Source organism: Molossus molossus, unplaced genomic scaffold (genome assembly GCF_014108415.1).
Source record: "Molossus molossus isolate mMolMol1 unplaced genomic scaffold, mMolMol1.p scaffold_m16_p_19, whole genome shotgun sequence".
Lineage (NCBI taxonomy): Eukaryota > Metazoa > Chordata > Mammalia > Chiroptera > Molossidae > Molossus > Molossus molossus.
The window spans coordinates 30813046-30839666 of NW_023425354.1; the positions used below are offsets into that span (position 1 = coordinate 30813046).

General features: G+C 56.2%; 2 protein-coding genes across 3 annotated transcripts; one reads left to right on the forward strand and one right to left on the reverse strand.

Moving 5' to 3' along the window:
* Nucleotides 1-9219: 9219 nt before the first annotated feature.
* Nucleotides 9220-16128, reverse strand: P3H4 (prolyl 3-hydroxylase family member 4 (inactive)). 2 transcript variants are annotated; one of them, XM_036269498.1, is made up of 8 exons: nt 15612-16128; nt 15277-15429; nt 14993-15164; nt 14147-14275; nt 12380-12525; nt 11668-11751; nt 9930-10074; nt 9220-9618 (listed from the first exon to the last, which is right to left on the reverse strand). In XM_036269498.1, exons 1-8 carry the CDS (start codon nt 16089-16091, stop codon nt 9596-9598), a joined length of 1332 nt encoding a protein of 443 aa, XP_036125391.1. In that variant the 5' UTR covers nt 16092-16128; the 3' UTR covers nt 9220-9595. The 2 variants fall into 2 exon arrangements, with proteins under 2 accessions (XP_036125391.1, XP_036125392.1); XM_036269499.1 differs by lacking the exon at nt 9930-10074 and having other exon boundaries at nt 15612-16112.
* A 998-nt stretch (nt 16129-17126) lies between these two features.
* On the forward strand, nt 17127-24657 carry FKBP10 (FKBP prolyl isomerase 10). The gene is made up of 10 exons (XM_036269497.1): nt 17127-17456; nt 20195-20340; nt 20682-20871; nt 20970-21115; nt 21488-21677; nt 21820-21965; nt 22462-22654; nt 22993-23135; nt 23320-23483; nt 23779-24657. Exons 1-10 carry the CDS (start codon nt 17212-17214, stop codon nt 23962-23964), a joined length of 1749 nt encoding a protein of 582 aa, XP_036125390.1. The 5' UTR covers nt 17127-17211; the 3' UTR covers nt 23965-24657.
* The last annotated feature ends 1964 nt before the right edge of the window (nt 24658-26621 follow it).

Consider the following 26621-nt stretch of genomic DNA (forward strand, 5'->3'; position numbering starts at 1 on the left):
CCTAACCAGTTACCATCCCACATGCCAAGACCACTGCCCTTTGCTTTGTTTCCCTCCTCCCCCTCCTCCAGCTTATCTCAGTATCTTTCTCCTCCCTTACCCTGCCCCACCCACCTGCTTGCCACACTGCCACACAGTACAGTGGCCAGTCCCCTGTTTGGGAGGAAAAGCACTCATAATCCTAGGCTGCTGCCAACACCATGGTTTCACTTCCTCCCTCTCCCACCTCCCACCTTCCCCTGCCCACCTCCCCACCCTGACCCTACACACTGACACACACACTTCTCAGACCCAAGACTGGCTTAACTCCTTCCTTTCTCTCAACTTCAGCATACAGGGAGGGTAGGGCTGGTTGACTGCAGAGGGATGGAAGAGCCTGAGTGGGGTGGAGGGCCAGAAATAAGGCCTCAGAAGAGAGAGAGAGAGAGAGAGAGAGAGAGAGAGAGAGAGAGAGAGAGAGAGAGAGTCCCAGAATGCTCCCTGCCTGTCAGCCTGGAACGTGCTGCAACATGATGGCCTCAGAGCTAAGCACTTGGGCTGGGAATAGGTGGCGGCACCAGCATCAGGAAAGACTGGAATAAGAACTGTACCCCTCCTCCCAGATCATGGAATTTTCTGCATATTTATTAAGCACCTATTATGTGTCTGCCAGGCACTGAGGGCACAGAAAAGAATCAGAAAATGATGTGTACTGTAATCAGCTGTCTGTATGGAGGATGTGGTCTCCTGCGTGGGGTGAGGAGGTGCCTGGGGATAAGGGATTAGAATGAGAGTCTCTGTGGCCACCGTCTCCTCTGTAGCTTGAACTTGAAGGAAAGGCCACAAGACCATCTTATCCAGTGCCCTGCCTCCAAGCCTTTAAAGGCAGAGATTTCTGTTTGCCAGATCTCCAGAAAAGGAGATTCTCTAGCCTCCCTTATATGAATACCCTTGTCTCATTCTAACACTGGTAAGTTCCTTCTGATGTTTAGCCTCAATTCATATTTCTGCAGGTTAAACTCATTTCTCTTGTGCAAAGCTCGGTGGAGGCAGAGTCCTTGGGCCGCTAAGAACACATCTGGTTCATTCAACCTTGCAGCTTTCTGGGGCCTCAGAGTAGAGAAGGAAAGGGCACCAAGTGGCGTGTCCCAAGCTGCCCTAGAGACAGAAGTTGCTGGCAAAGAGGGGTCAGATGAGGGGCTGGTGGGCGGGAGGGGAGTAAGTGAGGGGTAGGGAGGCAATTTGGGGGGGAGGTGAACAGCCAGGGGCCTCCTCCACTCATCTGCTTCCCTGGTCCTCCACCAGCCTCTGGGCCATATAAGGATGCGGAGGAGATTCTGCTCTCTGTTCAAACTCAGCCTTTTTTTCTGTGGGGGCCCCTTCCCCAGACAGAGGCAGGCAGAGATGTAGGTTTGCACAAATCACACACACACAGCCTCTGCGCCCATGTCTCGGATATACACACATGGGCACAGATTCAGATACAGAAATGCCAGCCTTGTCAGTTCTCTCCCCAATACACACACACACACACACACACACACACACACACCACACACCACACGCACACACCACACACACTACACACACACATACATATATGCACGCACACACACACTACACACACACACACATACACACACCACACACACGCACGCACACTACACACACACCACACACGCACACACACCACACACACACACACACACCCTTCTTCTCTCCTCTTGGGCCTAAAGTAGCCTTAGGAATGGCCACCTCCAGTAAGAAAGACTGGGAGAGCAGATGAGTTGCCAAACCTCAGGCTGATGATGGTTCCTCTTCATCACACAGCAGCTCTCCCTGGTGTTACAGCAGCAGGAGAGCAGACGACCAGACCGTCCCGCAGCTGGAATCAAAGGCAATGCAAAAATCAAGAGGCATAGCCTGGCCCATGTGGCTCAGTGGATTGAGTGTTGTCCCATGGACTGAGAGGTCCTGGTTCGATCCTGGTTCAATCCCTGGTTGTGGGCTCAATCCCCAGTGGGGCGTGTGTGGGAGGCAGCCAATCGATGTTTCTCTCACACATTGATGTTTCGATCTCTCTCTCTCTAAAAAAAAAAAAAAAATCAAGAGGCATCTTGAGCATGGGCTTTCTCTCAACCAGGGAGAGCCATCCGTAGACTGAAGAAGGGTATCTGTCCTGCCCTTTGGAAGGCCCCATGCTGGTCCTCCTGGGGTTGTACCCTCCACACAGGGCCAGGAGGACAAGCCTACACAGAGCTCATACCTCTCCCCTTCAAGACTACTCTGGGTAGTGGACACTCTGGAATCCCTCACCCAGCACTGTAGGACCCGCGGGTCCCTTACTCTGGCCCTTCCCCCAGGAATGGACAGCAGTACCACACGCTGTATGTGCGCACTTGGGCACATATGCAGGAAGGATGGACACATCGCAGGCATGCAAGCTGGGGTATCTACACACATGTACTGGAGGCCCTCTGTGGTGTGGGGGGAGCCAGGGCACAAAAAAAAGGGGAGATGGCCCAGGGACTGGGGGTGAGGGGACAGCTATTCCCAGACTGCTGTGTTCTGAGGAGTCAGCATTCTCAGTTCCATCCTCGCCCTTCCGTTCATTGTGGAGGTCTACTTGTCAAGGTATATCTTATTGAACAGTTTGTCGGCCTGATCTGTAAATTATTTAGATCTACATGAGCCTCCGTTTATACTCCTGCCCCTGCTCTCGGGTGGAGTGTCAGGGTGGGGGAGCTTGCTCAGAGTGATACCTGAGCCAGGAAAGGACATTGGCTGCTGCAGAAGGACCCCTGGACTCCCAAACTCGCCTGGTGGGAAAGGGCACAGCATCCCCCAGCAGGAGCAGGGGCAGGGGCAGGGGCAGGGCAGGGGCAGGGGCAGGGGCAGGGGCAGGGGCAGGGGCAGGGCAGGGGAGGAGCAAGGGCAAGAGCAGGGTGGGATGGTCCCAGACCGGGATAGGAGTGCTCCTGCCTTTTTTGCTGCCCTTTGTCTACAGGAGGAGCCTGGAGGCTAGAGGCTGCCCAGGGCCCAGGTCTGGTCCTTTGGATGTTTGCCCAGTCATGGTGGGGGAAGGGGTGGGCTCTTAATTATAGAGGTAGCTCCAGTAACACTTCACTGCAATATGTGTGGGTGGAGATGGAATGTCAAAGGGAAAACAGGGAGACAAGAAAACAGAGATAGGAGAAGCCAGAAATAGCACAGGCCTGGGTGAGACACCAGGGGCTGGTGGTGGTGGAGGGAGGCCCAGACCGCTCCAGAGACGGGCTATCCTGGGTTTGCCCTCCTTGCCCACCCTACTCCCCACGCTGCAGTTCCAGGGTGGGCTGCGAACAGCAGGACTGTATTCTGGCCCTGGGTCTCCTTGGCTCTCTGAGCTCCCCCTACCCCTCCGGAGTGATTGGGGGGGTTGTCACCTGAGTCACCCCCTCTTCCTGCTCCTGGACTGGGCAACTCCACTCACTGGCTGACACAGCTAAGGCCCCACCCACCCTGCCAGCCTGCCTGCCCCTCCCTCCCCCACCAGACAGGAGAGAGGCCTGCCCTGACAGGTGCCCTTCCCAGGGAAGCCACCCTCCCTTCCGAGTACACACACACTGCAGGAATTTCTTTTCTCCCTCACTTGTGGAGAGTCCTTGGGAAGAAAAAGAAGCCTCCTTCCTTGTATATATGGGAAAACTGAGACTGGAGTCAGTAGATGAATGAACTCCCCTAAAATTACACAAGCAGATTCCTGGCAGGGCTGAGACTTGCTTTGTCTCCTGCCCACCGGCCTCCACTCCAGCTCTCCTCCAAGGTCTAAATCCGTAACCTCCCTTCACTTCCTCTACAGCCCAGAGGGCACCTCCCGGAGCCACCGCCATCCATTATGCAAAGAGACCCTTCCTCCAGCTCACAGGTCCTCTCCACCCACCTTGGCGGAAACTGGAGTCAGGACTTGGAGGCCCCTGGCCTTGTACATCAATCCCGTCTTCCCCAGTCCCATCCCTTGGCCACCAGGGAGTTTGAGAGTTGAGATCCTTGAATATTTCATCAGCACTTCAGCCTCCAGTTCAAGAAGCAGCCAACTTACAGCTCATGGATAATTTATGGCCCCAGCAGAGAACCTGGAAGGGGGAGGGGGAGGGGCAGGGAGCCTGGGGGTGGATGAAGGCTGGACCCAGCTGTGAGGAGGGTGCTGGAGAGAAGCCAGCTCCACCCAGAGTGTGCGTGAGGGGTTTGGGGTGGGAGGGGCCCAGGGACATTTCCATTTTTGAGAATACCAATGTATTATCAAAAAAAAAAAAAAAAAAAAATCCAACCAGGGTTATCAAAATAACTGGGCTAAAGGTTAAAGTCATATGACAAGCATTTTTCTACTTCATTCCTGTCCATGTCTTTGTAACTTGGCGCGTAGCCTCATTTGGAGATAACAGATAATATTAACAGGAAGCCCTCCATGACTATGTGGCTCCCCACACTCACCCAGTCAGGGAGAGAGGCCAGACTCTCTACTTAGATTGGCTGAACCGCGATCCTTCCAGCCTCCTCCTCCAGGAAGGCCATGAGGATTTAGCCAAGTGGTCAAGGGAAGAGGAAGGAATCTCCAGTGGCCACCTCTTTGTTCCAGGAACATAACATTGTACTCTTCTTCTAAAAGGAAAGATGAAAAAGGTGACCTGAAATGGAAAATGTCAAATTCTCTTGGCCTCTTCTTTCAGTGACTTTGGAAGTGTACGTGTGTGTACGCACGCGCATGCACACAGGGTGGTGTATAAACCAGCAGGTAAGCCCTCTTTCTTACTTCGGTTTCTCCACCTGAGTCATGGGCATGAGAGATGCTCCTGCACCAAGGCCTGTTTGGGGGACAAAAGAGATGCTATCCAGGTACCCTGTCACCAGGTCGGTCCTGGGCAGGTGTTAATTATGAGGTGATGTGTCCACAGGTTGGCCCTGGGTGTGGCCCGAGGCTGAGTGGGGTGGGTGGCCCCAGCCCCCAGCACACTCCCATCTAATACCCAATCATCTCGGAGCTTGGTCCGGGGAGGGGAGCTGAGCTTAGCGTTGAGTCCTGGCTGTGGGGGCCCAATGTAGCCTCTCTGGGCCTCAGTTTCACCATGTGTGAAATTGGGGGCATCTGCCAGAGCCGCCCTTGGAGAGAAGTGGAAGAGAAGACCATATGAAGGCCCCAGAGTGGGACAGGTATTGGGGGCTTGCCCTGCGGCTGCCAGGACTTCCCTAGTCAGGTTGCAGTTGGCCTCAGCCTTCTGACACAGGAAGGTGTCATTCTTTGTCCCCAGGGAACCCTACTCTCCCAGAGAAGGGAAACAAGAGGGTAAGACTTCAAGAACTATTTTTCAAACCTAAGGGGGGAATTTCTTCCATTGGAATTTACTGGAATTTGGGGGAAGGCCATGGGACTCCTCCTACCTCACTTGACCATCACTTCTCAGGACTCAAGAAGAGGCTACTCGGCCCTGGCCCATTTGGCTCAGCGGATGGAGCGTCAGCTTGCGGACCAGAGAGTCCCGGGTTTGGTTCCCGCTAGAGGCATGTACCAAAAAAAAGAAGAGGCTACTCTAAGTGACTCCAGCAAGCCTGTCCCAGACCCCCTAACATCTGGCCCAATCTCAGGGAGCTGACAATGGGGCAGGGCTGGCTCTGGGGTCAGGCCTGCGAGTGGGCCCTTGACTGCCTACTCTTCCTCCCCGCCCTCCTTCTCCCCCTTCTGGAACTCCTCCCTCCCGAAGTGAGCTGTGGTGGTGTGGGCCTTTGTCTCCACGGCCCTCACATTCCTTTATTTGGCCCCAGCTGACAGCGTAAAAGGACAAAGCCAATACCAGAGACCAGGGTGACATTCTCATCTTTCTCTCCCTTCTCTGAGCAGCATGATTTGGGGAGAAAGGTTCAAAACCAGCTCAGCCACCACGCTACTTGAAGAGCCTTGGATAAGCTGCTTCTCATCCCAGAGCCTCACCTGTGGCCGAGGGGGATGGTTATCTACATTGCAAGACTGTTTTGAGTGTTATAAAGAAACTGCCAAGAGCCTGGCACCCAGTAGGTATTCAACACATCGTAATAGTGATGCTCCCCTTAGGATGGGGTCCTTCTGGGTCCAGGACACTTTGCGGCATCTGAGTCTGGCCCCACTGTGTGAGGTCTCCATCCCCAGTACCCTTTTGGCCGTCACTAACCTTCTACCCATTTTACTACAGATGCTATGACTGATGAGGTGCTGGGTGGGGTGCTGGGGGTGGGGCAAGGAGACAGATGTGGAGGAGGCCAGGGCGTCTGAGCTGGGTGGAGTTGGGAGAATGGGCTGGAGGGCCCCAGAGGGCCCACGCTGGGACTTGCTGGGACTCTGTCTCACCGGTTTGGGAAGCTGGCCCAGCAGTGGGGAGAGGCTGGCTCTAGAGAAAGGCAGGAGGGGCTGGCGCTGCCTGGGAAAGAGGAGCTGAGTAGGGCACACTGCTGGGAAGGCCTGGGTAATGCAGTCCACCAAAGCAGAGTGCTCGGCCTGCCTTGCCCACTAGTGTATGCTCCATATGTGTGTTCTGAGTGAGTGAATGAACCCCTCTAGAATCACATTCACAAATGCACAGGGACACTCAGGGCCGCATGTGCAGTCACGCTGTCACCTGCAACATTGCCACGGATGGACATTCTTTTTTCTTTATTGATTTTAGAGAGAGAGAAAGGGAGCGGGAGCGGGAGCGAGAGCGAGAGCAAGAGAGAGAGAGAGAGAGAGAGAGAGAGAGAGACATCGATGAGAAAGAACATCAATTGGCTTTCTCCCGCACGACCCCCAGTAGGGATTGGGCCCACAACTTGGGCATGTGCCCTGACTGGACATTGACCTCTTGGTGCATCACCTGCCCGGCAGGACATTCTTTTTTGTTTTTTTAAATTAAATTTATTTATTTTTTGTTACAAATGTCCCTCCTTTTTCCCCTTTTGACACCCTCCTCCCTGCTCCCCCCCTTCACCATGTTGTTGTCTGTGTCCATTGGTTGTGCATATATGCATATTAATTCTTTGGTTTATCTCTTCCCGCCCTCCCCCAACCCCTCTTCCTCTGAGGTTTGTCCGTCTGTTCCCTACTTCCATGTCTCTGGATCTATTTTGTTCATCATATTCCACAAATAAGTGAGGTCATGTGGTACTTGTCTTTCTCTGACTGGCTTATTTAGCTTAGCAAAATGCTCTCGAAGTCCTTCCATGTTGTCTCAAAGAGGAAGAGATCTTTCTTTCTAATAACTGCATAGTACTCCATTGTGTAAATGTATTCCATTGTGTAAATATACCACAGCTTTTTTTTTTATCCATTCATCTACTGATGGGCACTTGGACTGTTTCCAGCTCTTAGCTATTGCAAACAGCGCTGCTATGAGTACAGGGCTGCCTGTGTTCTTGCTGACTGGAGTTGCAGGTGGAGGGACATTCTGACACAGGCACTCACACCCAGCCGCACAGCCACACAGCGCACAGGCACACAGACCTTCGCACTCCCGCACACCAGCACTTTCAGACTCACACCCACTCGTTCAGATTCCAAGGCTCCTAATCACACAGGCAGGCTCAAGCACATCCCTGCTCCCCACCCTCTGAAGTGCCAGCCCCAGAAGACAGCCCCTCCCAGCAGCAGGGGGCAGAGCCTGGGTGGAAGCTGACAAACAGCAGCTTGAACGAGGTGAGGTGGGGTTGGGTTGGGCCACCCTGGCACCTGGGAGCTCTCAGGAGATGCTACCACTGCAGACTCACCTATGGAAGAGAGGGAGGGAGGAGGGAGGTTACCTTCGCCCCTTGACCCCACCAGTCTGCGCTCCAGACTCTAGCCTTCCCACCCTCATCATCACCTAAGGCCCAGGAAAGGGGTTTGGGTGGGGTAGGGAGTTCTCCTGGGCACAGGGATGGGTGGGGCCTAGGCCAGGTCACCTGGCACACCTGAGAAGTAGGGGTGTGGAAGATGAGAACTAGGTTCCCAGCTTCAGCTTCATCCTCCAGTAAGAGAGAAGGCTCCTCCACCACCCTGACCCCAGGACGCCAGAAACGTGGGAAGTGGGTCAGAACTGTCACCTGGCAAGCCCTGGCCCATGGTCCCTTCCCAGAGAGACCTCTCGTGCCCCCAATCCCCGATTGTAGAACATAGAGGGACACTGGTGAGTCACAGGGCTGGGTGATAGCCAGCCACCAGACACCACGCTCACCCCCACATCTCCAGACTCTCTGCCCCCTAAGCTAATGCCGGATTGGGCAAGACAGCCCTGGCTGGTGCGGCTCAGTTAGTTGAGCGGTAGCCCATGCACCAGGAGGTTGCGGGGTGATTCCCAGTCAGGGCACATGCCTGGGTTTCCGCTCTACCCCGTCAGGGGTGTTCAGGAGGCAGCAGATCGATGCTTCTCTCTCTAAATTCAATAAAAACATATTTTTAAAAAAGAAAGATTGCCCTGGCCAGTTTGGCTCAGCAGTTAGAACATCACATCAGTCTGCAGACCAGAGACCCAGGTTCGATTCCAGCCAAGGGCATGTACCTCAGTTGCAGTTAGTCCCCGGCCCTGGTCGGGGTCGTGAGGGAGGCAACCAGTCGATGTGTCCCTCTCACATCAATGTGTGTCTCTCTCTCTCCCTCCCTCCTAACCTGTCTATAGATAAATGGAAAAATGTCCTGGGGTGAGGATAAAAAAAAAAAAAAAAGATTGGGCAAGACAGTCTGGTAGTCCCACTGCCACCACAAAGTCTCAAGTTATCAAACGGTGTCCCTAGGGTGCCTCCGGCTGCAGAGCCCGGGCCGCGATCTCTGCTTTGTCTTGGAGAATGGACAGCGCGGCCGGACATGCTTACTCTGACTGCACGGAACCTGGGTCAATGCCTGGAAAGTAAAAACTGGAAGTAAATGTCCTTGGCCCCTTCCCCTCGCTGGCCACATTCCCCAAGGGAAGTGATGCTGAACTAGGAAAATACAGGATATCTCATCTTAGAAATCTGAAACCACCATCTTCCCAGGACTCAGGCAGGAACTGCGTCCTCACGCCCCCTGGCGGCGGATCGCATGACACGCTGCTGCTCCTCAGTCACACACACCCAGAGTCCACAGAAGCCAGACTGTACCTCCTACCTGCCCCTGCATTTACAGATGAGGGGAAACGGGCGCAGAGGGAGAGAGGGAAGGACCTTCGCCCTCACTGCTCAGCCTAGGGAACACTGGACCCCAGGCCCTGTAATTCATTCAATAAGAAACCTTTATTTAGCGCCCATGGCCAGTGTGCCAGGAACCGCTGGGCTCCTGGCCCAGCATCCTTCATGATGCCAGCCGCCCCTCTGCTGTCTCTGAACTTCAGGCTGCGACCCCCAACTAGGAGAAGCTGGAATCTTCTCCCCCAGGGGAAGAGCACTGGGAGGAGGGCAGGCTGTCAGCCGCTGCAGCACCCCATTCCTGTGGTCCAGAGACCCGGTCAGGAGGCAGGGGGTCTGGGGAGCAGCACTCACAGGTGGGACAGGACGGAGCCTGGTCAGCTATGTCCATTTTACATTTTCAATAAATAGTTCCTGCTGCTGCCCAGGCTGGTGAGGGTGGGCCCATTGGGCCCAAGCTTCCCAAGCTCTCGAGAGGTGCAGGGTGGCCCTCTTCTCATGCTAGTTCAGGCTCCGGCTCTGCAAACAAAAGGAGAGAGCACTGGGGTGAGCCCCTCACGTACTCCCAACAGGTGTCTGGGCGCTGTCCTGTGGGGAGGTGGGACAGGCAGGAACGAGGCTCCCCAGAAACAGGTCTCAACTAACCCCTGCTCCCAGGAAGGATGCCACCCCCTAAGGGGGTTGCCAACAGGCTCAAAGCCCCCAGAGGAGGGGGTCCCAGCATCCAACACACATATTCCCCGGCCTCTGTAGCCCAGTGCCTGGATCCTTCTGTCCCCAACCTCCAACCCAGACTGCATCCGCCCCCCACCCTGGCTCAAGTCACTGACCAGCCTCAGCCTCGTCACCCTTGGCGTCCAGCTCCTGCCACCAGTCAGCATAGATGCCCTCCTCGTAGTCGCCCTCCCCCTCAAACTCAGCATCAGATGGCTGGTCCTCAGGCTCCAAGGGTGGTCCTGTCTCCTCCAGCTCCATCTAGAGCAGCCCCAGGGTTGGGGGAGAAACCAGATCACAAAAGGCACAAACCTGGATCAGCTCCTGTCCTGGCCCAGGGGCCCTCGCACCCCATCTCTGTTTCAAGGTCTCACACAGGAACAATATGACGGTTTCTCCCACAAAGTCCTATTCCCAAGCTACCCCCTCCCTGGTACATGGGGCCTCACCAGCAGAGATTCTGCGTTAGCATAAGCATCACCCTCTCCACAGCCCACCTTTGAAGTATAAACACCCCTAGAATACTGCTGGTCCATGCACACTGTCTGCTCATGCTATTCCTAGCCAGGAACAGCTTAACCCCCCTGTGCTGGGTAGTTCTTGTTTATCCCTCCAATGCCAGGCATCAGCTCCAGGATGCAGCCCTTGATATGACCCTGGCTGGGTCAGGAGTCCTCCAGTGCCCCATGCTGACCTCTCCCACAAGAAGAGGGGTTTTGTGCCTCCCCCTGCTGCTTGGGAGAGGAACTGTGCCTCATTAATTTACCCCAGGCCTGCCCAGCCGCTGTGGCTCAGTGATTGAGCGTGATCCATGCACCAAGAGATCACTGGTTCGATTCCCAGTCAGGGCACATGCCCAGGCTGTGGGCCCGATCCCCAGTGGGGGGCATGCAGGAAGCGGCCAATTGATATTCTCTCTCATCAATGTTTCTTTCTTTTTCTTTTTTGTACGTGCCCCTAGCGGGAATCAAACCCAGGACTCTCTTGTCTGCAGGCCGATACTCCAACCGCTGAGCCAAACCAGCCAGGGCTCATCGATGTTTCTATTTCTATCTCTCTCTCCCTATCCCTTCCTCTCTTTCTCTAATATCAATAAAGAAAAAAAACTTTACCCCAGGCCCAAACACGGTGTCTGGCAAACAGCACACAACACGTAACAGCAATCAAAATGACTACTACCTACTGAGCACCAACCTGGATGCTAAGAGTGTCGACCCGGCCCCCATGTTCGATGAGGGGAGCATGGTGCTTGAACAAAGGAGGGAGTGGATAAAGAAGCACTGAGCAGGGACCCCTGAGAAGATTGACATTCTCAAACCCTCATTCAGAATCAATGTAACACGCTGTGCTCCTTCCTTCCTGGTGTCCTGCATTCATTCCTTCATTCACCGGTTCATTCTAACTTAGTTTCTGAGCACCAGCTCTGTGGTTCCGGGCACTGCGGGTGAGCTGGGAATATCCTGGTTCCGTGTCCTGCAGCACAACCCTCTAGGAGACTGGCTGGAGAAGGGGGCTGGGGGTGGGATGGACCAGGACTGCAAATAAGTGCAGGTCTGGGGAGGCATGCGGGGGCAGAGTTGTAAGCCCAGAAGACAGAGCCAGGGCATGAAGCAGGCCTCCCTGGAGGAGGCGCCGCCTGAGCTGGACCCCGGAGAAGCACAGTTCAGACATAAGAAGGGGGCACGAGAACACTGAGCAGGGGGAGAGGGCAGGTATAGATAAGGGACAGGAGAATGTCTCCTGCTTGACAACTGCTGACTGCTGGGAGCTGGAGCAGAGCTTTGGCAAAGTGGCCCAAGTAAGAAGACCAAGGGGTCGCCACCACCCAGCCCTTGAGGGCAGGGAGCCCCTTACCTCATCATCTGACTGCAGGTACATGTTCGCGAACTCCAGCAGCTCCCGCAGCTCAGCCGTCTGGTTGTGGTAGAGCATGGCCTCCTGAGGGGAGGGCGGAGAAGAGAGGTGAGCTGGCCCCTGCTGCCAGATGGTGGAGGAGCCAGAGCTCCTCCGGCCCTTCTCCGGCGCAAGGAGCCTGGAACAGGTGTCAGCTCACATGCTGATTGAAAAACTGAAGCTGCTTGGAGTGCTGGGTTAAGAAGGATTCCGAGGGCTTAGTGAGGAAAAGTGCAACTGATTAGCAACGTCTGCCACTGACAAGGAAATGGACAATAGCACCATGTGCCCACGTTTGCCAGGGTTGCCCCACACTCCCGAGGAGCTTCTCAGTTGGTGCAGGTTGGTGGTCCCTGGGGAAGAAGGGCAGAGGCCAGCAGTGAGGGTGAGAGTGGGGAAGGGAGCAGGCAGGAGGGAACAGGCATTTGTACACCTCCCATATCCCCGGCTGTGCTGGTAAGGTAGGTAGTGCCACCCCCATTTTGCAGGCGAGGCAACAGATTCAGAAAGAGTCAGCAGTGTTTCCAGGACCACAAAGCTGGTGGGGCTGGGGCTGAACGCAGGACTCCAACCACAACCCAATTTTTTTTCTTTTCATTTCCCATCCTTCTGAGGAAGCCAGATTTTTATCAAACCTCATGGTTCCAAAAGTGCCTCGGAAGGCGATGCCCACCTCCCGGGGCTGGAAGTCCTCCTCTTCCAGGCCCCAGCGCGCCCGGTGGAAGCGGTAATACACCAGGTTCTGCTGCATGACACTGTCCTCGGGGTCGAAGAGCATGTAGCTGGCAGCACTGCGGGCAGCCTGGCGGACATCATTCACTGCAGACAGAAGAGGAGTGAGGAGGAGCCTTGGCACTGCCCCACCTTCAGGGATGATCCCCACCTCACCCACTCCTATCGCCCCATTCAGTCCAGTGCCCCTGCCTCCCCAGCCATCTTGCAGAATATCTTTGGGTGCCTCACCCCACTCAACAATAATGCAAGCTAGCATGTACTGGGCACTTACTCTCATTTAAGACTCATTTAAGACTCAACGTTACTGTTATCTTCATTTTCCAGATAAGAAATTCAAGGCACAGAAAGGTTAGGTAAACTGGTCAAGCTCACACAGCTGGAGAATGATGTCACTAGGGAATTAGAGGCCGGTGACAGCCCTCAACCACTTAGCCAACTGGACCCATGAAGGGTCTCCTGGCCCCTTGGTCCTCAGCCCTTCCACTCCAACTCAAGCCTCTGTCTGAATCTTGGCATTTCTGCATTGCAGGAACCCTTGCATTGCAGATTGTCCATCCCAGCGCCCTCTTGAGGCTAGGATCTCCCTCAAATCAGGAAAGTCTTAAGTCCTGGTGCTACTTTAAAAAAAAAATTTTTTTTAATTGATTCTTAACGAGAGAGGAAGGGACAGGAAAAGAGAGAAACATCCATGTGAGAAAGGTTGCCTCATGCACACTCCCTACTGGGGATCAAGCTGGCAACCCGGGTATTTGCCCTGACCAGGAATTGAACCGTCAACCTTTCCGTACAGGAGACAACACCCAACCATCTGAGCCACACTGGCCAGGGTTCTGGACCTTTTTTTTTTTTCATCCTCACCCAAGGACATTTTTGCATCCATCTTCAGAGAGCAGGCGGGAGAGAAGGACAAAGCGAGAGAGAGAGAAACATCGATGTGAGAGGAACACATTGAGTGGCTGCCATCCACACGATCCCACCGGGGCCAGGGACAAACTGCAGCTGAGGTACGTGTCCTTAGCAGGAACCGAACCCGGGACTCTCTGGTCCACGAGTCGATGCGCCAACTGCTGAGCCAAACCGGCCAGGGCGGTTTCTGGTACTTTTTATTTTAAATATATTTTTATTGATTTTTTTTTTTTTTTATATATATAGAGAGAGGAAGGGAGACAGGGAGAGAGAAACATTGATGAGAGAAACATCAATGGGCCGCCTCCTTCATGCCCCCTCCTAAGGATCCAACCCTCAACCTGGGCATGTACCCTGACTGGGAATCAACCAGTGACCTCTCAGTACATGGGACGACGCTCAATCCACTGAGCCACACCGGCCGGGTTGGTGCTACTTTTTATTAGCTATGTGCCTAACAGCCCCTTGTCCTCTATGAGACTCGGTTTCCTTATCTGAAAAATGGGCCCAGTAATGTCAGCTGCAGAGGGGCAGTGAGAGGATCAAATGAGATAAACAGATGTGGCAGGCAGTGCAATTGTTGGCTATCTAGTCATTTAGCCAAGAGGCCCTGAAATCCTGCCCTGAGGCTGCACTGTTTTCTCCCACAGGCCTCTCACTTGCCCTCCCCCCCCCCATTGCCCTCCCAATCGCCCAGAGGCCTCAATTTTGAGGGACAGCTTCCCATGACTCTGCGATGCTCCCAGTGTAGTGCTCTCCACTCCCCCCCCCCCCCACTCCAGCCCACCAGGAGGCTCACACTTGTAGTAGGCAAACTGCAGGTAGTGATACATGGTGGCCACAAACTTCTCCACGAAGTAGCCACCCACATTGGGGGTCAAGTTGGCCTCACAGTCCACCTTGCATTGCAGGGATTCTGCAAAGAGATCTAGGGGGTGAGATGCAGTGGTGAGAAGCTGGTGGTATGCTGAACAGCTCCATTCCACGGATGGGGTGACAGAGATAACTTCCAGTCCCAGCTCTGCCTGCAGAGCCTGTTGCAATCACATGAGATAAGGCAGGTAGGATAAGTAATGCTGAGGAAGACTACTGTGGACAGGGCTGACTTACCACCTATAGCTCCGCTCTCTTGGGGGAGTGAGTGGCAGGTGAGGTTTGGAAGCGAGACTGACACCCAGGACAGCCCTTTATGCCCTGCACTGAGGGACCTCTGCAGTTAGGGACCCCCAGACTAAGTGTGATTTCTGGCCACAAACTGCTTTTGGTACATACGTGCTGGGCTGTTTCCCATCTCGGTTGGGCCCCTTTGCACCTGCATTGGCCTCTGCCTGGAAAGCCTGTGAACCCAACCTCCCCAGACCCTTCTGGGATGTCACTGCCTCTCTCCACCGATGCCCAGCACCCTGGACACTCCAGACTGCAGCCCTTCAGCAGCCAGTGGCAAGGAATCTGTTACCCTGTCTGCCTCTCTCAGCCCACGGCACACTCCACACTCCCAGGGGCAGGATAACACCTGACTGACTCCTCACCACCTCCCAAGCACTGAGTAGGTGCTCCATACATGTGTTAAGGGGCCTGAGTTGTTCTGAGAAGCAGGGCCCAGTGGTGGTTGGGAGGGATGCGTGGTGGGTTTGGGTGAGAGTACCTGCTATGGCAGGGTAGAAGTCCTTGAAGTCCACCTGCTCGTGGGCCCCCTCGCAGCCAGCCAGACACCTGGCGAAGATAGCCAGGTACTCGGCCAGGGCCCTCTCCATGTCCTCTGTGCTGCTACGGAAATCCCCGCTATTGTAGAGCTTCACGGCCCTGAGGAACACGGCCTGGAAGGGACCGTCCTGGGGGTCAGGGGGACCCCCAACACTCTCCTCCTCTACAAGTCCTATAGGGGGGTTTGGGAAAAGCTTTAGGGCTAGCCCTCCCCCTCCATCCCACCTCATAGGGCTGAGCCTCCAAGTCGATGAGGGGCTCCTCGGCTGCATCCAGCAGCCCCCGATAGTAGTTGAGATACTTGGTGGTTAGCTCGTGCTTGGGGTTCTTCTGGAGAAAGGTGTAGGCCGCGGCCAACGCCTTCTCCAGCCGGTTAGCCTGTGGGGTGGGGACAGAGAGGGTCGGTAGGGCCAGAGCCCGCTGCCCCGAGCGCACAAGAGGGCTTGGGGATCGATGACAGCCACCGCTCCTCCGCTCCCCGCGGGAAACCCGACGCCGGCTGGGAGCGACTGGGCGGAGCAGGGCCTGGGGCGGGAGGGGGACACAGGGCGGAAGCCCACCTTGAACTGCGCATAGTGCAGGTACTGGTAAGGCAGTCGGCTCTGGAAGTCGCGCAGCAGCTGGCGCGGCGGGTAGGGCACCTGGAAGGCGGGCAGCGTCCGCTTGCAGCGCCGCAAGCAGGCGGCGCGCTCCAGGACGTGGCCGAAGAGCCGCAGCTCGCGGGCCCACTCGTCGCCGCGGGCGCCGTCGGAGCCGGGCGCGGGCCCGAGGGCCGAGGCGGCGGGCGGCGCGGGCCCGCTGCAGTTGGCGTGGCAGAAGGCCTCGCTGTCCCGCAGCAGCCGGTGCAGCCGCAGCGCCGCTTCCAGGTAGCGCGCGCTCTCGCGCCAGCCCTCGCCCTCGTACTGCTCGAGTGCGTGCCCGTAGGCCGCGGCCAGCGGCATCAGGTCCTCGGGCGGGAAGCCCCGGAAACTGTACTTCTCGTACTGCGCCTCGGAGCTGCCCAGGAGCAGACACAGCAGCACCCAAGCCGCCCGCCCCATCTCCCCACCGCGCCGGCCGGCCGGCTCTCCGCACGGAGCTAGCGTCCAGGCCCGGCCAGCAGGCCAGCGGGCGGGGTAGGGCCGGCCGGCGTGCCCACTGGGTCTTAGCGCCGGACGCCGTGGCAGCCAGGCATGTAATGGCCTGGGTCGGATCCCCGGAGGGGCAGAGGATGCAATGGTGGTGTCCTGAGTCCCCTACGTTGGCCCAGCTCCTTGTCCTTAGGCTTCCCCTCGACAGATGGGGAGATGCTCCCCGCAAGATGGGGAACCCAGAAAGCTCCTCCCCACGCAAAGACAGTCCCCCCCACCTTAAGATCGTAAAATTGAGGGAAGTGCCACCACCCTCTATTTTGCCCAAGCCCTAGAGTCTAGTTTTCCGTCCACCACAGCGCCCCTTTTGTACACGCCCCACCCCCAGTCCTGACGGGTCACTCCAAAGCCCGTCCACCGAGCCCGCGCCGGGGCTGCGCACACCTGGTGTAACCCTGCACACCCTCCCCTCACCACCTCCTCCTACTGGATCTCCATCCCACGTCAGAAAGTCCTCTGGTAGTCCAGCTTGTGTCGGGCACAGTAGCTCCTCGTCCCTGACTCGAGGGGCGGTCCCTGGGGCAGTAGGGAGGGGGGGAGCACTGAGATACCCTCAGATTCTTAAGCCTCGTCAGCCTCCAGGAGAGGCTTTTGATTTGGGGGTGCCAGCAGAAGCAGCAAGGGATGCCTCAGCCAGGCTTTAGGACCCCGGGGGCTCCGGAAAACACTGAACTTTTTCTTTTCGGTTGGGAGTCAGCTCCGACTTCTCATCTTTCTGGAGCCTCCCTCCCCGGCTAGGCCCCCGGTCTCTTAGCCCCGGGTGGGGGAAGAGGAGAGAATCTGGAGTTCTTTGTGGTGCATTCCTCGGTCTCCAACACTCTCAGCCTGGCCCCTTCCTCCCATTCCACTCCCAACCCCCTCCCACCAGCGCAGTCTCCCCAGCCCCCATTCCACGTGGACCAGCCAGGGCGGGGTGGGGAAGGACGACAGGAAGAGGGGGAGCCTGCTCTGGGAGGAGGGGTGGGGAGGAGGTTGGTGGCGGCTCCTCTCTCGCTCGCCCTCACTGCCGGCCATCCCAGCTCCAGGCACCATGTTCCGCGCGGGGCCCCCCAGCCACACCCTCCTGCGGCCCCTACTGCTGCAGATGTCCTTGCTGCTAGTGCTCGCTGTGGGCCGGGGGCTGGGCCGCGCCAGCCCGGCCGGGGGCCCCCTGGAAGACGTGGTCATCGAGAGGTACCACATCCCCAGGGCCTGTCCCCGGGAAGTGCAGATGGGGGATTTTGTGCGCTATCACTACAACGGCACTTTCCAAGATGGCAAGAAGTTTGACTCGAGGTAATGGGTTGGGTGGCCCCCGGACTCTCCACTCCTCTTCCCTGAGCCAGAAGCGGGCGCTCTTCGTTCCTGGGCTTCCTTGGTGCCCTTTCAAGCTGTCTACATTCCGGTACTCACTCCATGATCCCCTAACCCCAACACAGCACCTTGGGTGGGGGTGGGGAGGCCTCCCAGGCATCCATCTCCACAAAGATCTATCTATCCTCTGCTCTCAGTTTCAAAACTTTGCCTCTCCCAGGCTCCCAATTTCTTTCACACAAGCTCCCCCATACTCCCCAAAGTGCGTTGATAACCAGGGGGAACTGCTCAAATTTACCAACCCTTTATTTAGAGACACAGGGAGGGGGACTTCTAGTCCCAGTGTTGGGGGGAAGAACATGGTCTCTGATGCATATAATCCTCCAATGGTCTCAGCCAGGGACCCCTACATTCCCACCCACCCTGACTCCCTTCGGGTTCTGGCCCCAGGTTTCAGTGCCTTTGTGGTTAGAGAAGAGGGAGTAGAACTTTTTTTTGGAGGGGGTGGCAGTTAGCAGCCAGCCGGTAAGCAGCCTGCCACATAATAAGACAGCAGAATGGATCTGGGAGTGTAGGGACCCTGTCTACGTGTCACAGGGTCGGACCTGCCATCCTGGGCTCCTCGGAGGATTTTCATACCTCCGTCTCCAGGTCTACCTGCAGCACCATCTCCCTCCATCTTAGTTAACTGTACCAGGCCAGGGCTGCCACCAACTTGCCAGCCTTGGAGTTTGAAAAACCGGCTTCTGCTCTGGTCCTGGCTTTTGGTCTGCTCTGGCAAATCCACCTTTGTTGGTGGGGGTAGAGCAGGGCTACATGTCAGTCTTGATTAAACCTTAGGTCTCAGTGACACACAACCTCCCACACCGCACCTCAAGAATTCAGTTCCTCTTAGATTTTTTCCCGAAACACACAACTGGTCCCATGAGAAATCAGTGGCCAGGCTTTGGGGACAGGCAGTATATTGGATAAGAAGACAAACTCCAGAATCCAGACCCTGGGTTCAAATGCAGATTATGACCATGGACAAGAAATTTTGCCTCTTGAAGCTTTACTTTCTTTATCTGGAAAATAGAGATAACAAACAATCTGAAAAAAAAAAAAATGAGTCCCTACTTCCCAAGACTGATGATAGGACTCAAACAAGATGATGAGTGAAAGCGGACTTGACGGTGTCCAGAAGTCCGAAAGGGTTCAATGCTCATTAGCCTTGACTCTGGGGAGGACCAAATGCCCTGATAGTGTTTAACTGGTGCTTGGGGCCTCACAGTAACGCTGTGAAGGAAGCCGCCAGTCGTAAAACCAGCTCAGTGGGCAAAAGGAGGTGTAGGCGGCAGCCAGTACAGTCCTGAGCCCTTGACTGCCAGGCGTGGGCTTTGGGGGGTGACTTCCCTGGGAGCCAGGTGGGGCCCAGTTTATTCAGTGCCGAGCCTGGAAAACTTTCATTATCCATGGCCCCCCTCAGCCAATCTCCCAGCCTTCCTTAACTTCTGAAAACTTGAAATAAATTAAAACTAACTAAAAACAAATAAGAGCCATGGCCGTTTTAGAACAGGCTCTTTCAGAACTGAAAACCAATCCCTGTCCCCCCCAGCGCTGCCTCCCCTTCCTTTCCGCCTTGGCTCATCGGTGCAGAGGCACAAATGGGGGCTTTGGAGTTACGCAAACCTGTATTAGCTGTGACCTTGAGTAAGGCCCTCAGTCTCTCAAGTCTCAGTGATTCTCATAAGAAAAATGAAAACAGTGAAAGTCTCCATTTTTTCTCATGAGAAAAATGAAAATAGCCCAGGTGGTGTGGCTCAGTGGTTGAGCATCGACCCACAGGCCAAGAAGTCACCAGTTCGATTCCCAGTCAGGACACATGCCCAGGTTGTGGGCCTGATCCCCAGTGGGGGGCATGCAGGAGGCGCCCAATCAGTGTTCTCTCTCATCAATGTTTCTGTCTCTCTCTCCCTCTCCCTTCCTCTCTGTTTAAAATCAATAAAGGGAAAAAATGAAAATAATGCCCACCTCACAGGAGAAAGAATTAATAAGATCATGAATGGCTCTGGCCGGTTTGGCTCAGCGGTTAGAGCGTCAGCCCTCCGTCTGGAGAGACCCGGGTTTGGTTCCCACTAAGGGCATGTACCTTGGTTGCAGTTTGTCCCCGGCCCGGTTGGGGTTGTGTGGGTGGCAACCTCTCGATGTGTCTCTCTCACATAGATGTTTCTCTCTCTCTCTTTCTCTCTTCCGCCCTCTCTCCCTCTTGCTCTCTGAATGCAAAAAGTGTCCTGAGGTGAGGATTAAAAAAAATAATAAAGATCATGAATGTAAACTGCCAAGCATTTAATCAGCATATCCTAAACCCTCAATAAATGTTCCTCCTCCCCCAACCCCCACCCCACGAAGTACTTAGCACTCTTTTGCTGTCAACAGATAGTAACAGTACACAGGCCTGCACCCACCCCTCTCCCAGGGGTATAAAAGCCCCAGACTCCTTGAGGACTTCCGATTTGTAACAGCGCAGCCTTTTAAGTTGGGGTCATGGCTGACCTCGAAAGGATGTGGGGAGCACGTTGATCTATGCCTATGGATAGGAGGGGGGTTGTGTACGCCTGGGCATGTGTATATGCACCTACACATGTATGTGACCATGGGCAGAGGGAAACATCTGGCTGTGTGTACCCTCACCTGTGCACACCTGAGTCCACTGTATCCCATCTGTCCCCTCTGTCCCTCAGCTATGACCGCAGCACTTTGGTGGCCATCGTGGTGGGTGTGGGGCGTCTCATCACCGGCATGGACCGAGGCCTCATGGGCATGTGTGTCAACGAGAGGAGACGCCTCATTGTGCCTCCCCACCTGGGCTATGGCAGCATCGGTGTGGGTGAGAAGGGCTGGGGTACAGGCATTGGATGGAGGAGACCAGGAGGTAGAATCAAGGACCCCAGAGCTAAAAAACCGAAGCTTAGAGAGGGAGATTGACTTTCCCAAGGTCAGGTGCCTGCACAGTATGAGTAGTGGCAGGTCTGGGACTAGAGTTTCTGTTTCCTGCCCCTGGGGTGGGACGAAGGGAAATCACGGGCCTGGGGTGGGATCATAGCTTGACTAGGAAGAAGGGAAACTAGAGGTGTGGAGGGGGAAGCTAAGCAGGATGCTCAGACCTCCACTCCACCCCCACCCTGGGGTCTGCATCAAACATGAGCTGCTGCTGCCTGACCCTCACAGCGGGGCTCATTCCCCCGGACGCCACCCTCTACTTCGACGTGGTCCTGCTGGATGTGTGGAACAAGGCAGACACTGTGCAGGTGAGCACCCTGCTGCGCCCACCCCACTGCCCCCGCATGGTCCAGGACAGTGACTTTGTCCGCTACCACTACAATGGCACACTGCTAGATGGCACCGCCTTCGACACCAGGTAAGGGCTGAGGGAGCCCTGGCGTGCTGGGGACAGTGGCATGGGGGCAGTGCACAGTCTTTCCCCCTCCTCGAGCAGCATCTCCTCATTCTCTGCAGCTATAGTAGGGGCGGCACTTATGACACCTACGTCGGCTCTGGCTGGCTGATCAAGGGCATGGACCAGGGGCTGCTGGGCATGTGTCCTGGGGAGAGAAGGAAGATCGTCATCCCTCCATTCCTGGCCTATGGCGAGAAAGGCTATGGTAAGGGCGGGCGAGGACGTGGCTTCTCCGGAGTGGGCTGCCACTCACGGTCACTCAGGTTGTGTGCTGCACAAGGGCACCCGGCCAAGGAGGCGAGGAGGGGTGACATCTAGCGCTTAGTGATCATCTCATGAAGAAGGTGTGCTTTATTCCGACTCACACAAAGGCTCAGCACCGGCTGGTGGGTGGCCAGGGGAAAACCCAGCTCAGCCTCACAGCGGGAGCAAGAAACAGGGCTGCTGAGGGCAAAGAAAGGGATCTGGAGAGCAGGGTCAGCAGCTTTCTGCAGGGTTCTCCCAGAGGCCCTCCTGCGTCAAGAAGGAGCCCGGGTTTGCTCTCCACCTGTATGGTTCAAGCCCATCCCTTCCCCAGGGACTGTGATCCCCCCGCAGGCCTCCCTGGTCTTCCACGTCCTACTAATCGACGTCCACAACCCGAAGGACACTGTCCAGCTGGAGACGCTGGAGCTACCACCTGGCTGTGTCCGGAGAGCCATGGCCGGGGACTTCATGCGTTACCACTACAACGGCTCGCTGATGGATGGCACCCTCTTCGATTCCAGGTCACTGGGGTCCTGAGGAGGGAGGTGGGGCTAGGGGGAGGCAAGAAGCGGTCACCTAGGCAGCAGCTGAGGGTGGCTGTGAGCTGCCTGCCAGGGCAGGGCCCCCTGACTCCCGTGCTGGCCTCCCCACCTTGTACTGCAGCTACTCCCGCAACCACACATACAATACCTACGTGGGACAGGGTTACATCATCCCCGGGATGGACCAGGGGCTGCAGGGCACCTGCATGGGGGAGCGCCGGAGGATCACCATCCCCCCCCACCTCGCCTATGGGGAGAACGGGACTGGTAGGCCTGTTGTACCTCAGCTGCTCTCCTGAGCCCCTCACTGACCTTCCCCTGCTCTGCCCTTCTCATCACAAAAACTGGCCACCCACTCAATTCCTGCCACACGGATCCATCCTTTTCTTCAGGACAGTCTCTCCACGGCTCCCCTTCCATACTGGAGAAGTCTCCTGAGTTTGGGGAGTGGGGGTGGTTATGGAAAAATAGAAACAGCATAGCCCTAGGAAGCAGAGAGACCTGGATTTGAGACCCAGCTTTGCTGGAAGCCTCCCCGTCCTCACCTATAAAATGGGACTAATCACCTGGATCAGCCAGGTAAGTTACTGGGAGGTCACGAGACGGTGTAAAGGGCTTTCTGACAGGCAGGTCCCTCCCTCCCCTGGAAGAGCTGATTATGTGGACAGACATCCCATCCCATCCCATTCTCATTTGAAACCCCAGGGCGGTTTCATGGAGACCTCCTGACTCCAAGCTGATCCACTCCCCCACTCTGTCCCAGGAGACAAGATCCCCGGCTCAGCGGTGCTGATATTTGACGTCCACATCATCGACTTCCACAACCCTGCAGATCCAGTGGAAATCAAGACACTGTCTCAGCCCCCTGAGGCCTGCAACGAGACTGCCAAACCTGGGGACTTTGTTCGATACCACTACAACTGCTCCCTGCTGGATGGCACCAAGCTCTTCTCCTCGTGGGTCTGGGGCAGGGCCGGGCTGGGCAGGTGGGTGGGCCCAGGTGAGGGGATCCTCCTCGGAGCACCCCTTCTCCATAAGCTCCCATCTAGGGGGGCAGAAGGGGCAGAAAGGGGGAGGGTGGAGCTGGCAGTAGGGAGCCGAGCCCTCTAGGCCACACTCTGGGGCAATGGCAGGATGAGAAGGTGTCCCATCCCGGAGCCGCAGGCCTGCACTCCGCTGCACGGGGCAGGCACCAGAAGCAGGCACGTGGGACCTGGGCCTGGGGGTGGGCGATGGGTGTGAATTGCTGTGGGACAAGGAAGAGCACTGACCTGGGGATCTGCACTTCCCCTAGGCATGACTATGGGGCTCCCCAGGAGGCAACTCTGGGGGCCAACAAAGTGATCGAAGGCCTGGACACGGGCCTGCAGGGCATGTGTGTGGGAGAGAGGCGGCAGCTCGTGGTCCCCCCGCACCTGGCACACGGGGAGAGTGGAGGTGAGGAGCAGAGACTGACCTGATCCACCCCTCTGTTCCCTCATGGAGGATTCTGTAAACACCCCATGTCCCCCTCTCCAGCCCCCTAGAGGGGTAACAGACCTGCAAGCTGCGGAACACACCCGCCGGGCCTGTCTAGACCCTGGCCTGACTGGGCTCTTTCCTTCTCTTCTCGCCCCTCCAGCCCGGGGGGTTCCTGGCAGTGCTGTGCTGCTGTTTGAGGTGGAGCTGGTATCCCGGGAGGAGGGGCTGCCCGAAGGCTACCTGTTTGTGTGGCACGAGGACCCTCCTGCCAACCTGTTTGAAGACCTGGACCTCAACAAAGATGGCGAGGTGCCTCCCGAGGAGGTGGGTGAGGAGTTCAAGCCTTATAATGACCATCCCCACACTCTCATTTGCATGGTGGCATCTGGTGAGAATACATGTCCAGCATCCTGTCCGCACCCGTCCTGCCCTGCTTGGTCCCTGTGCCTCAGGTTCCTCGTCCCTGCCTCCTCTCCCGGCACACGTGGCCCTGGCCCCGCGGGACCCCGGCACCAGCTCCTCTCAGACCTCACCAGCTGGCCTTCCCTGGGGGCCTTGCCAAGGCCACCCAGAGCTGCTCGGGCCCTCACCCTCCCCTCCCCTGGCTCCTCTCCCCCAGTTCGCCACCTTCATCAAGGCTCAAGTGAGTGAGGGGAAAGGACGCCTCATGCCAGGGCAGGACTCAGAGAAAACCATAGGGGACATGTTCCAGAACCAGGACCGCAACCAGGATGGCAAGATCACCATGGAGGAGCTCAAGCTGAAGTCTGACGAGGACCAGGAGCGGGTTCACGAGGAGCTCTGAGAGCCGATCTTGGGCCCGGGCCCAACACAGATGCCCGCTTCTGGGGGCCAGTGGGCAGTGGGGTTGACTTCCAACAGTCGCTGTCCCCTCTGCTGGGATGAGGTCTGAGAGCATCTAAAAGTGGTCAGCTGTCTTCCCATTAGCCGGAGAGTAAAATCCACAGCACAGACCTCTACTCGGGTTTTCTCTTCCAAACCCTCACCACTTAGAAATTTTGGAGCTACAAAGCCAATCTGGGGATCGGTGGAGTGTGGGGTTGGATGTGGCCATTGCTGGCCCTTCACCCACACCTCCAGTCCCCACCGAGCATGGCCAAGCTCATCATTTCTTCATTTCCCCACACTTCCCTCTATTTGTCCTTTTCCTCGCCATCACCAGTCCTGCCCCCCTTCCTGTCATGGCAGCTCCCCCAGGAGCATGAGCCGGGGCCGGCGGAACCCCCGTCTTCCTCCCACAGCCTTGGCTGGCTCCAAAGGAAGGGGGCAGCTCCAGGAGAGCAGCCCTAGCACCTACACCGTCCCCACGTACCTGTCCGGCCCCCACTGCGGGGGTACCCCCAGAGAGCTCAGGTCAGGGTCAGGGTTAGGGAGAAAAGGAAAGGGCGGGTGAGACCTGCTTCCATGGGACGTAGGCTACGAAGTGACCTGGAGGTAAACCTGGAAGGGCTCCCTGGGGAGGGGATCGGGCAGAGCCCTGCACACTCAAGGTAAACTGGTGTCAGATCTCTTTCCCTTTGTGGCAAATAAAAGACTAAACCAGAGGCTTCAGGAAGTGGTCTTTCATTGGGGGAGGCCCTTAGGGCCAAAGGTTGAGAAGAAAGGGGAGCAAAACAGGCTGTCTCTATGCCTGTCAGCTCAAGACACTGTCTCTAGGTCTCAGTCTCCTTCCTCCAGAGCTTGCTGCCTCCCTGAGACCCAACCCAGGGGCCCTAACCCTGGAAAGGGAGCCCCAGTCTGCCACAGGGAGGGTAGGGAGTGGGGGACCACAGAGGAGGGGGGCGTGCAGGGAAGGTACGGAGAGATGATCCTTGTCTCCTAACTGTCCCAAGTGCATGGAAAGACCAGGTCCCTGACCTCAAACACAACATACACAGCTCAAAGAGGAGATCGCATAGGTTGGATTCCACTTTCACATCGATCATTTCCTACACTACGATATCGCCCTCTCCCTGGTCCTGGCTGCCGGCCATCACCACCTTCCCGATCCTCGTCTCAGATGAAAGGTAACTGAGTTCAAATCTCCGGTGTCTTGGGGGAGGAGTTGGCCTCAACCACCAGTCCGGCCGTCTGCCCTCAACCGCCCTGCTGGACTCTCGCCAATGCAAGGGAGATGACTAAAGCATTCAAGGACAGGTGTTGGAGGAGGTGCTTGGGAGAGTCAACGATGGAAATGGTCACTGAACTGCCCCTACAAGCGCCGATTTCTTGCCCAGGATCTCCTGAGACGTGACCTCTCCCCATGGCCACTCCCTGGTCCCAAAGCATCCTGGAGGCACCTCAGGGCCTGAGAGTGGCTACAGACCCAGCCTTAGATGATAACCACTCCTCCCCAAACCTAACAGCGCAGCCCACGTGCAAGCAGCATGCAAGCCTGGCTTTGGTCAGAAGCTCCCCAACCCTAGCTCTGGCATTAGGGCAAGTTACTGGTCCTTTCTGGGCCACCTGTAAACTAGACCTACTTGCAGGGTCACTGTGAGGATTAACTGGCACACAGTTGGTACTACAGCAGGACTCAACGCACATTCCCAAGACTTTCCCCTTCAGATCAACAAACACGTTCCCGACAGCCAGGCATCCTTGGGGAGGGTGCAGGACTGACTTTCTCTGAGGACGGGCTAAGATGACACCAGGTAAAGCGGTTGGTCTCCATTTTTTCTACCCTAGAGAGAATCCAGCTAGTTCTTGACCATCCAAGTCAACAGGGAGGGGAGAAGGAAAAGAAAATTGTGAAGAACATCCCACAATACAAGGCAACGGAGCACGAACCACTTCTAGTTTCCTTTGCCATCGAGTGACTTCTCCCTTCAGGTCCCTGGTCTCAACCCTCACTTAAGTCATCCATTTTAGTGGCCCTGGACCCACAAGAGGGGGAGGAACAAGAGTCAAGAGCACAAGGGGAAATCGACACCCAAAGGGCCCCTCTGGGGACCTCTAAAGGAGGGCTCTGTGGACAGCACTGACCAGACCTGACTGAACAGCAGCATCAGAATACAGTCAAACAGCCCTGGCCGGTTTGGCTCAGCGGTTGGAGCTTTGGCCCACGGACCAATGAATCGCAGGTTCGATCCAGGTCAAGGGCACATACCTCAGTTGCGATTCATCCCCCATCCTGGTTGGGGTTGTGCGGGAGGCAGCCACTTGATCTGTCTCTTTCATGTCGATGTCCCCCGCCCCCCATCTGAACAAAAATGGAAAGATGTCCTCAGGTGAGGATAAAAAAAAAAAAAGAAGAAGAGAGTCAAACCATTCCAGGTCAGAAACACAACCTTCCAAGCCTGCCTGCCCACCCTGATCCCCAGACACATTTAGGCTGTGCTCAGAGCATCTCCTGGGCTAATTCAGTGGTTTTTAAATTGTGTTCCATGGAGCCCTGGTGGCTTCCCGAAGGTTCCTGCACCTCCAGGACCAAGGGTACAGAGTCTGCCCAACCCCCAAATC

What these genes read in the sequence shown, in the direction of transcription:
- P3H4 (XM_036269498.1), bottom strand. Translation starts at nt 16,091, where the DNA reads ATGGGGCGGGCGGCTTGGGTGCTGCTGTGTCTGCTCCTGGGCAGCTCC. An exon ending in TGCACTATGCGCAGTTCAAG is followed by an intron (nt 15,430 to 15,611) that starts GTGGGCTTCCGC and finishes CCCACCCCACAG; the next exon opens with GCTAACCGGCTGGAGAAGGC. An exon ending in ACCTGCAGTCAGATGATGAG is followed by an intron (nt 10,075 to 11,667) that starts GTAAGGGGCTCC and finishes GGGCTGCTCTAG; the next exon opens with ATGGAGCTGGAGGAGACAGG.
- FKBP10 (XM_036269497.1), top strand. Translation starts at nt 17,212, where the DNA reads ATGTTCCGCGCGGGGCCCCCCAGCCACACCCTCCTGCGGCCCCTACTG. An exon ending in GGCACCGCCTTCGACACCAG is followed by an intron (nt 20,872 to 20,969) that starts GTAAGGGCTGAG and finishes CATTCTCTGCAG; the next exon opens with CTATAGTAGGGGCGGCACTT. An exon ending in CTATGGGGAGAACGGGACTG is followed by an intron (nt 21,966 to 22,461) that starts GTAGGCCTGTTG and finishes ACTCTGTCCCAG; the next exon opens with GAGACAAGATCCCCGGCTCA.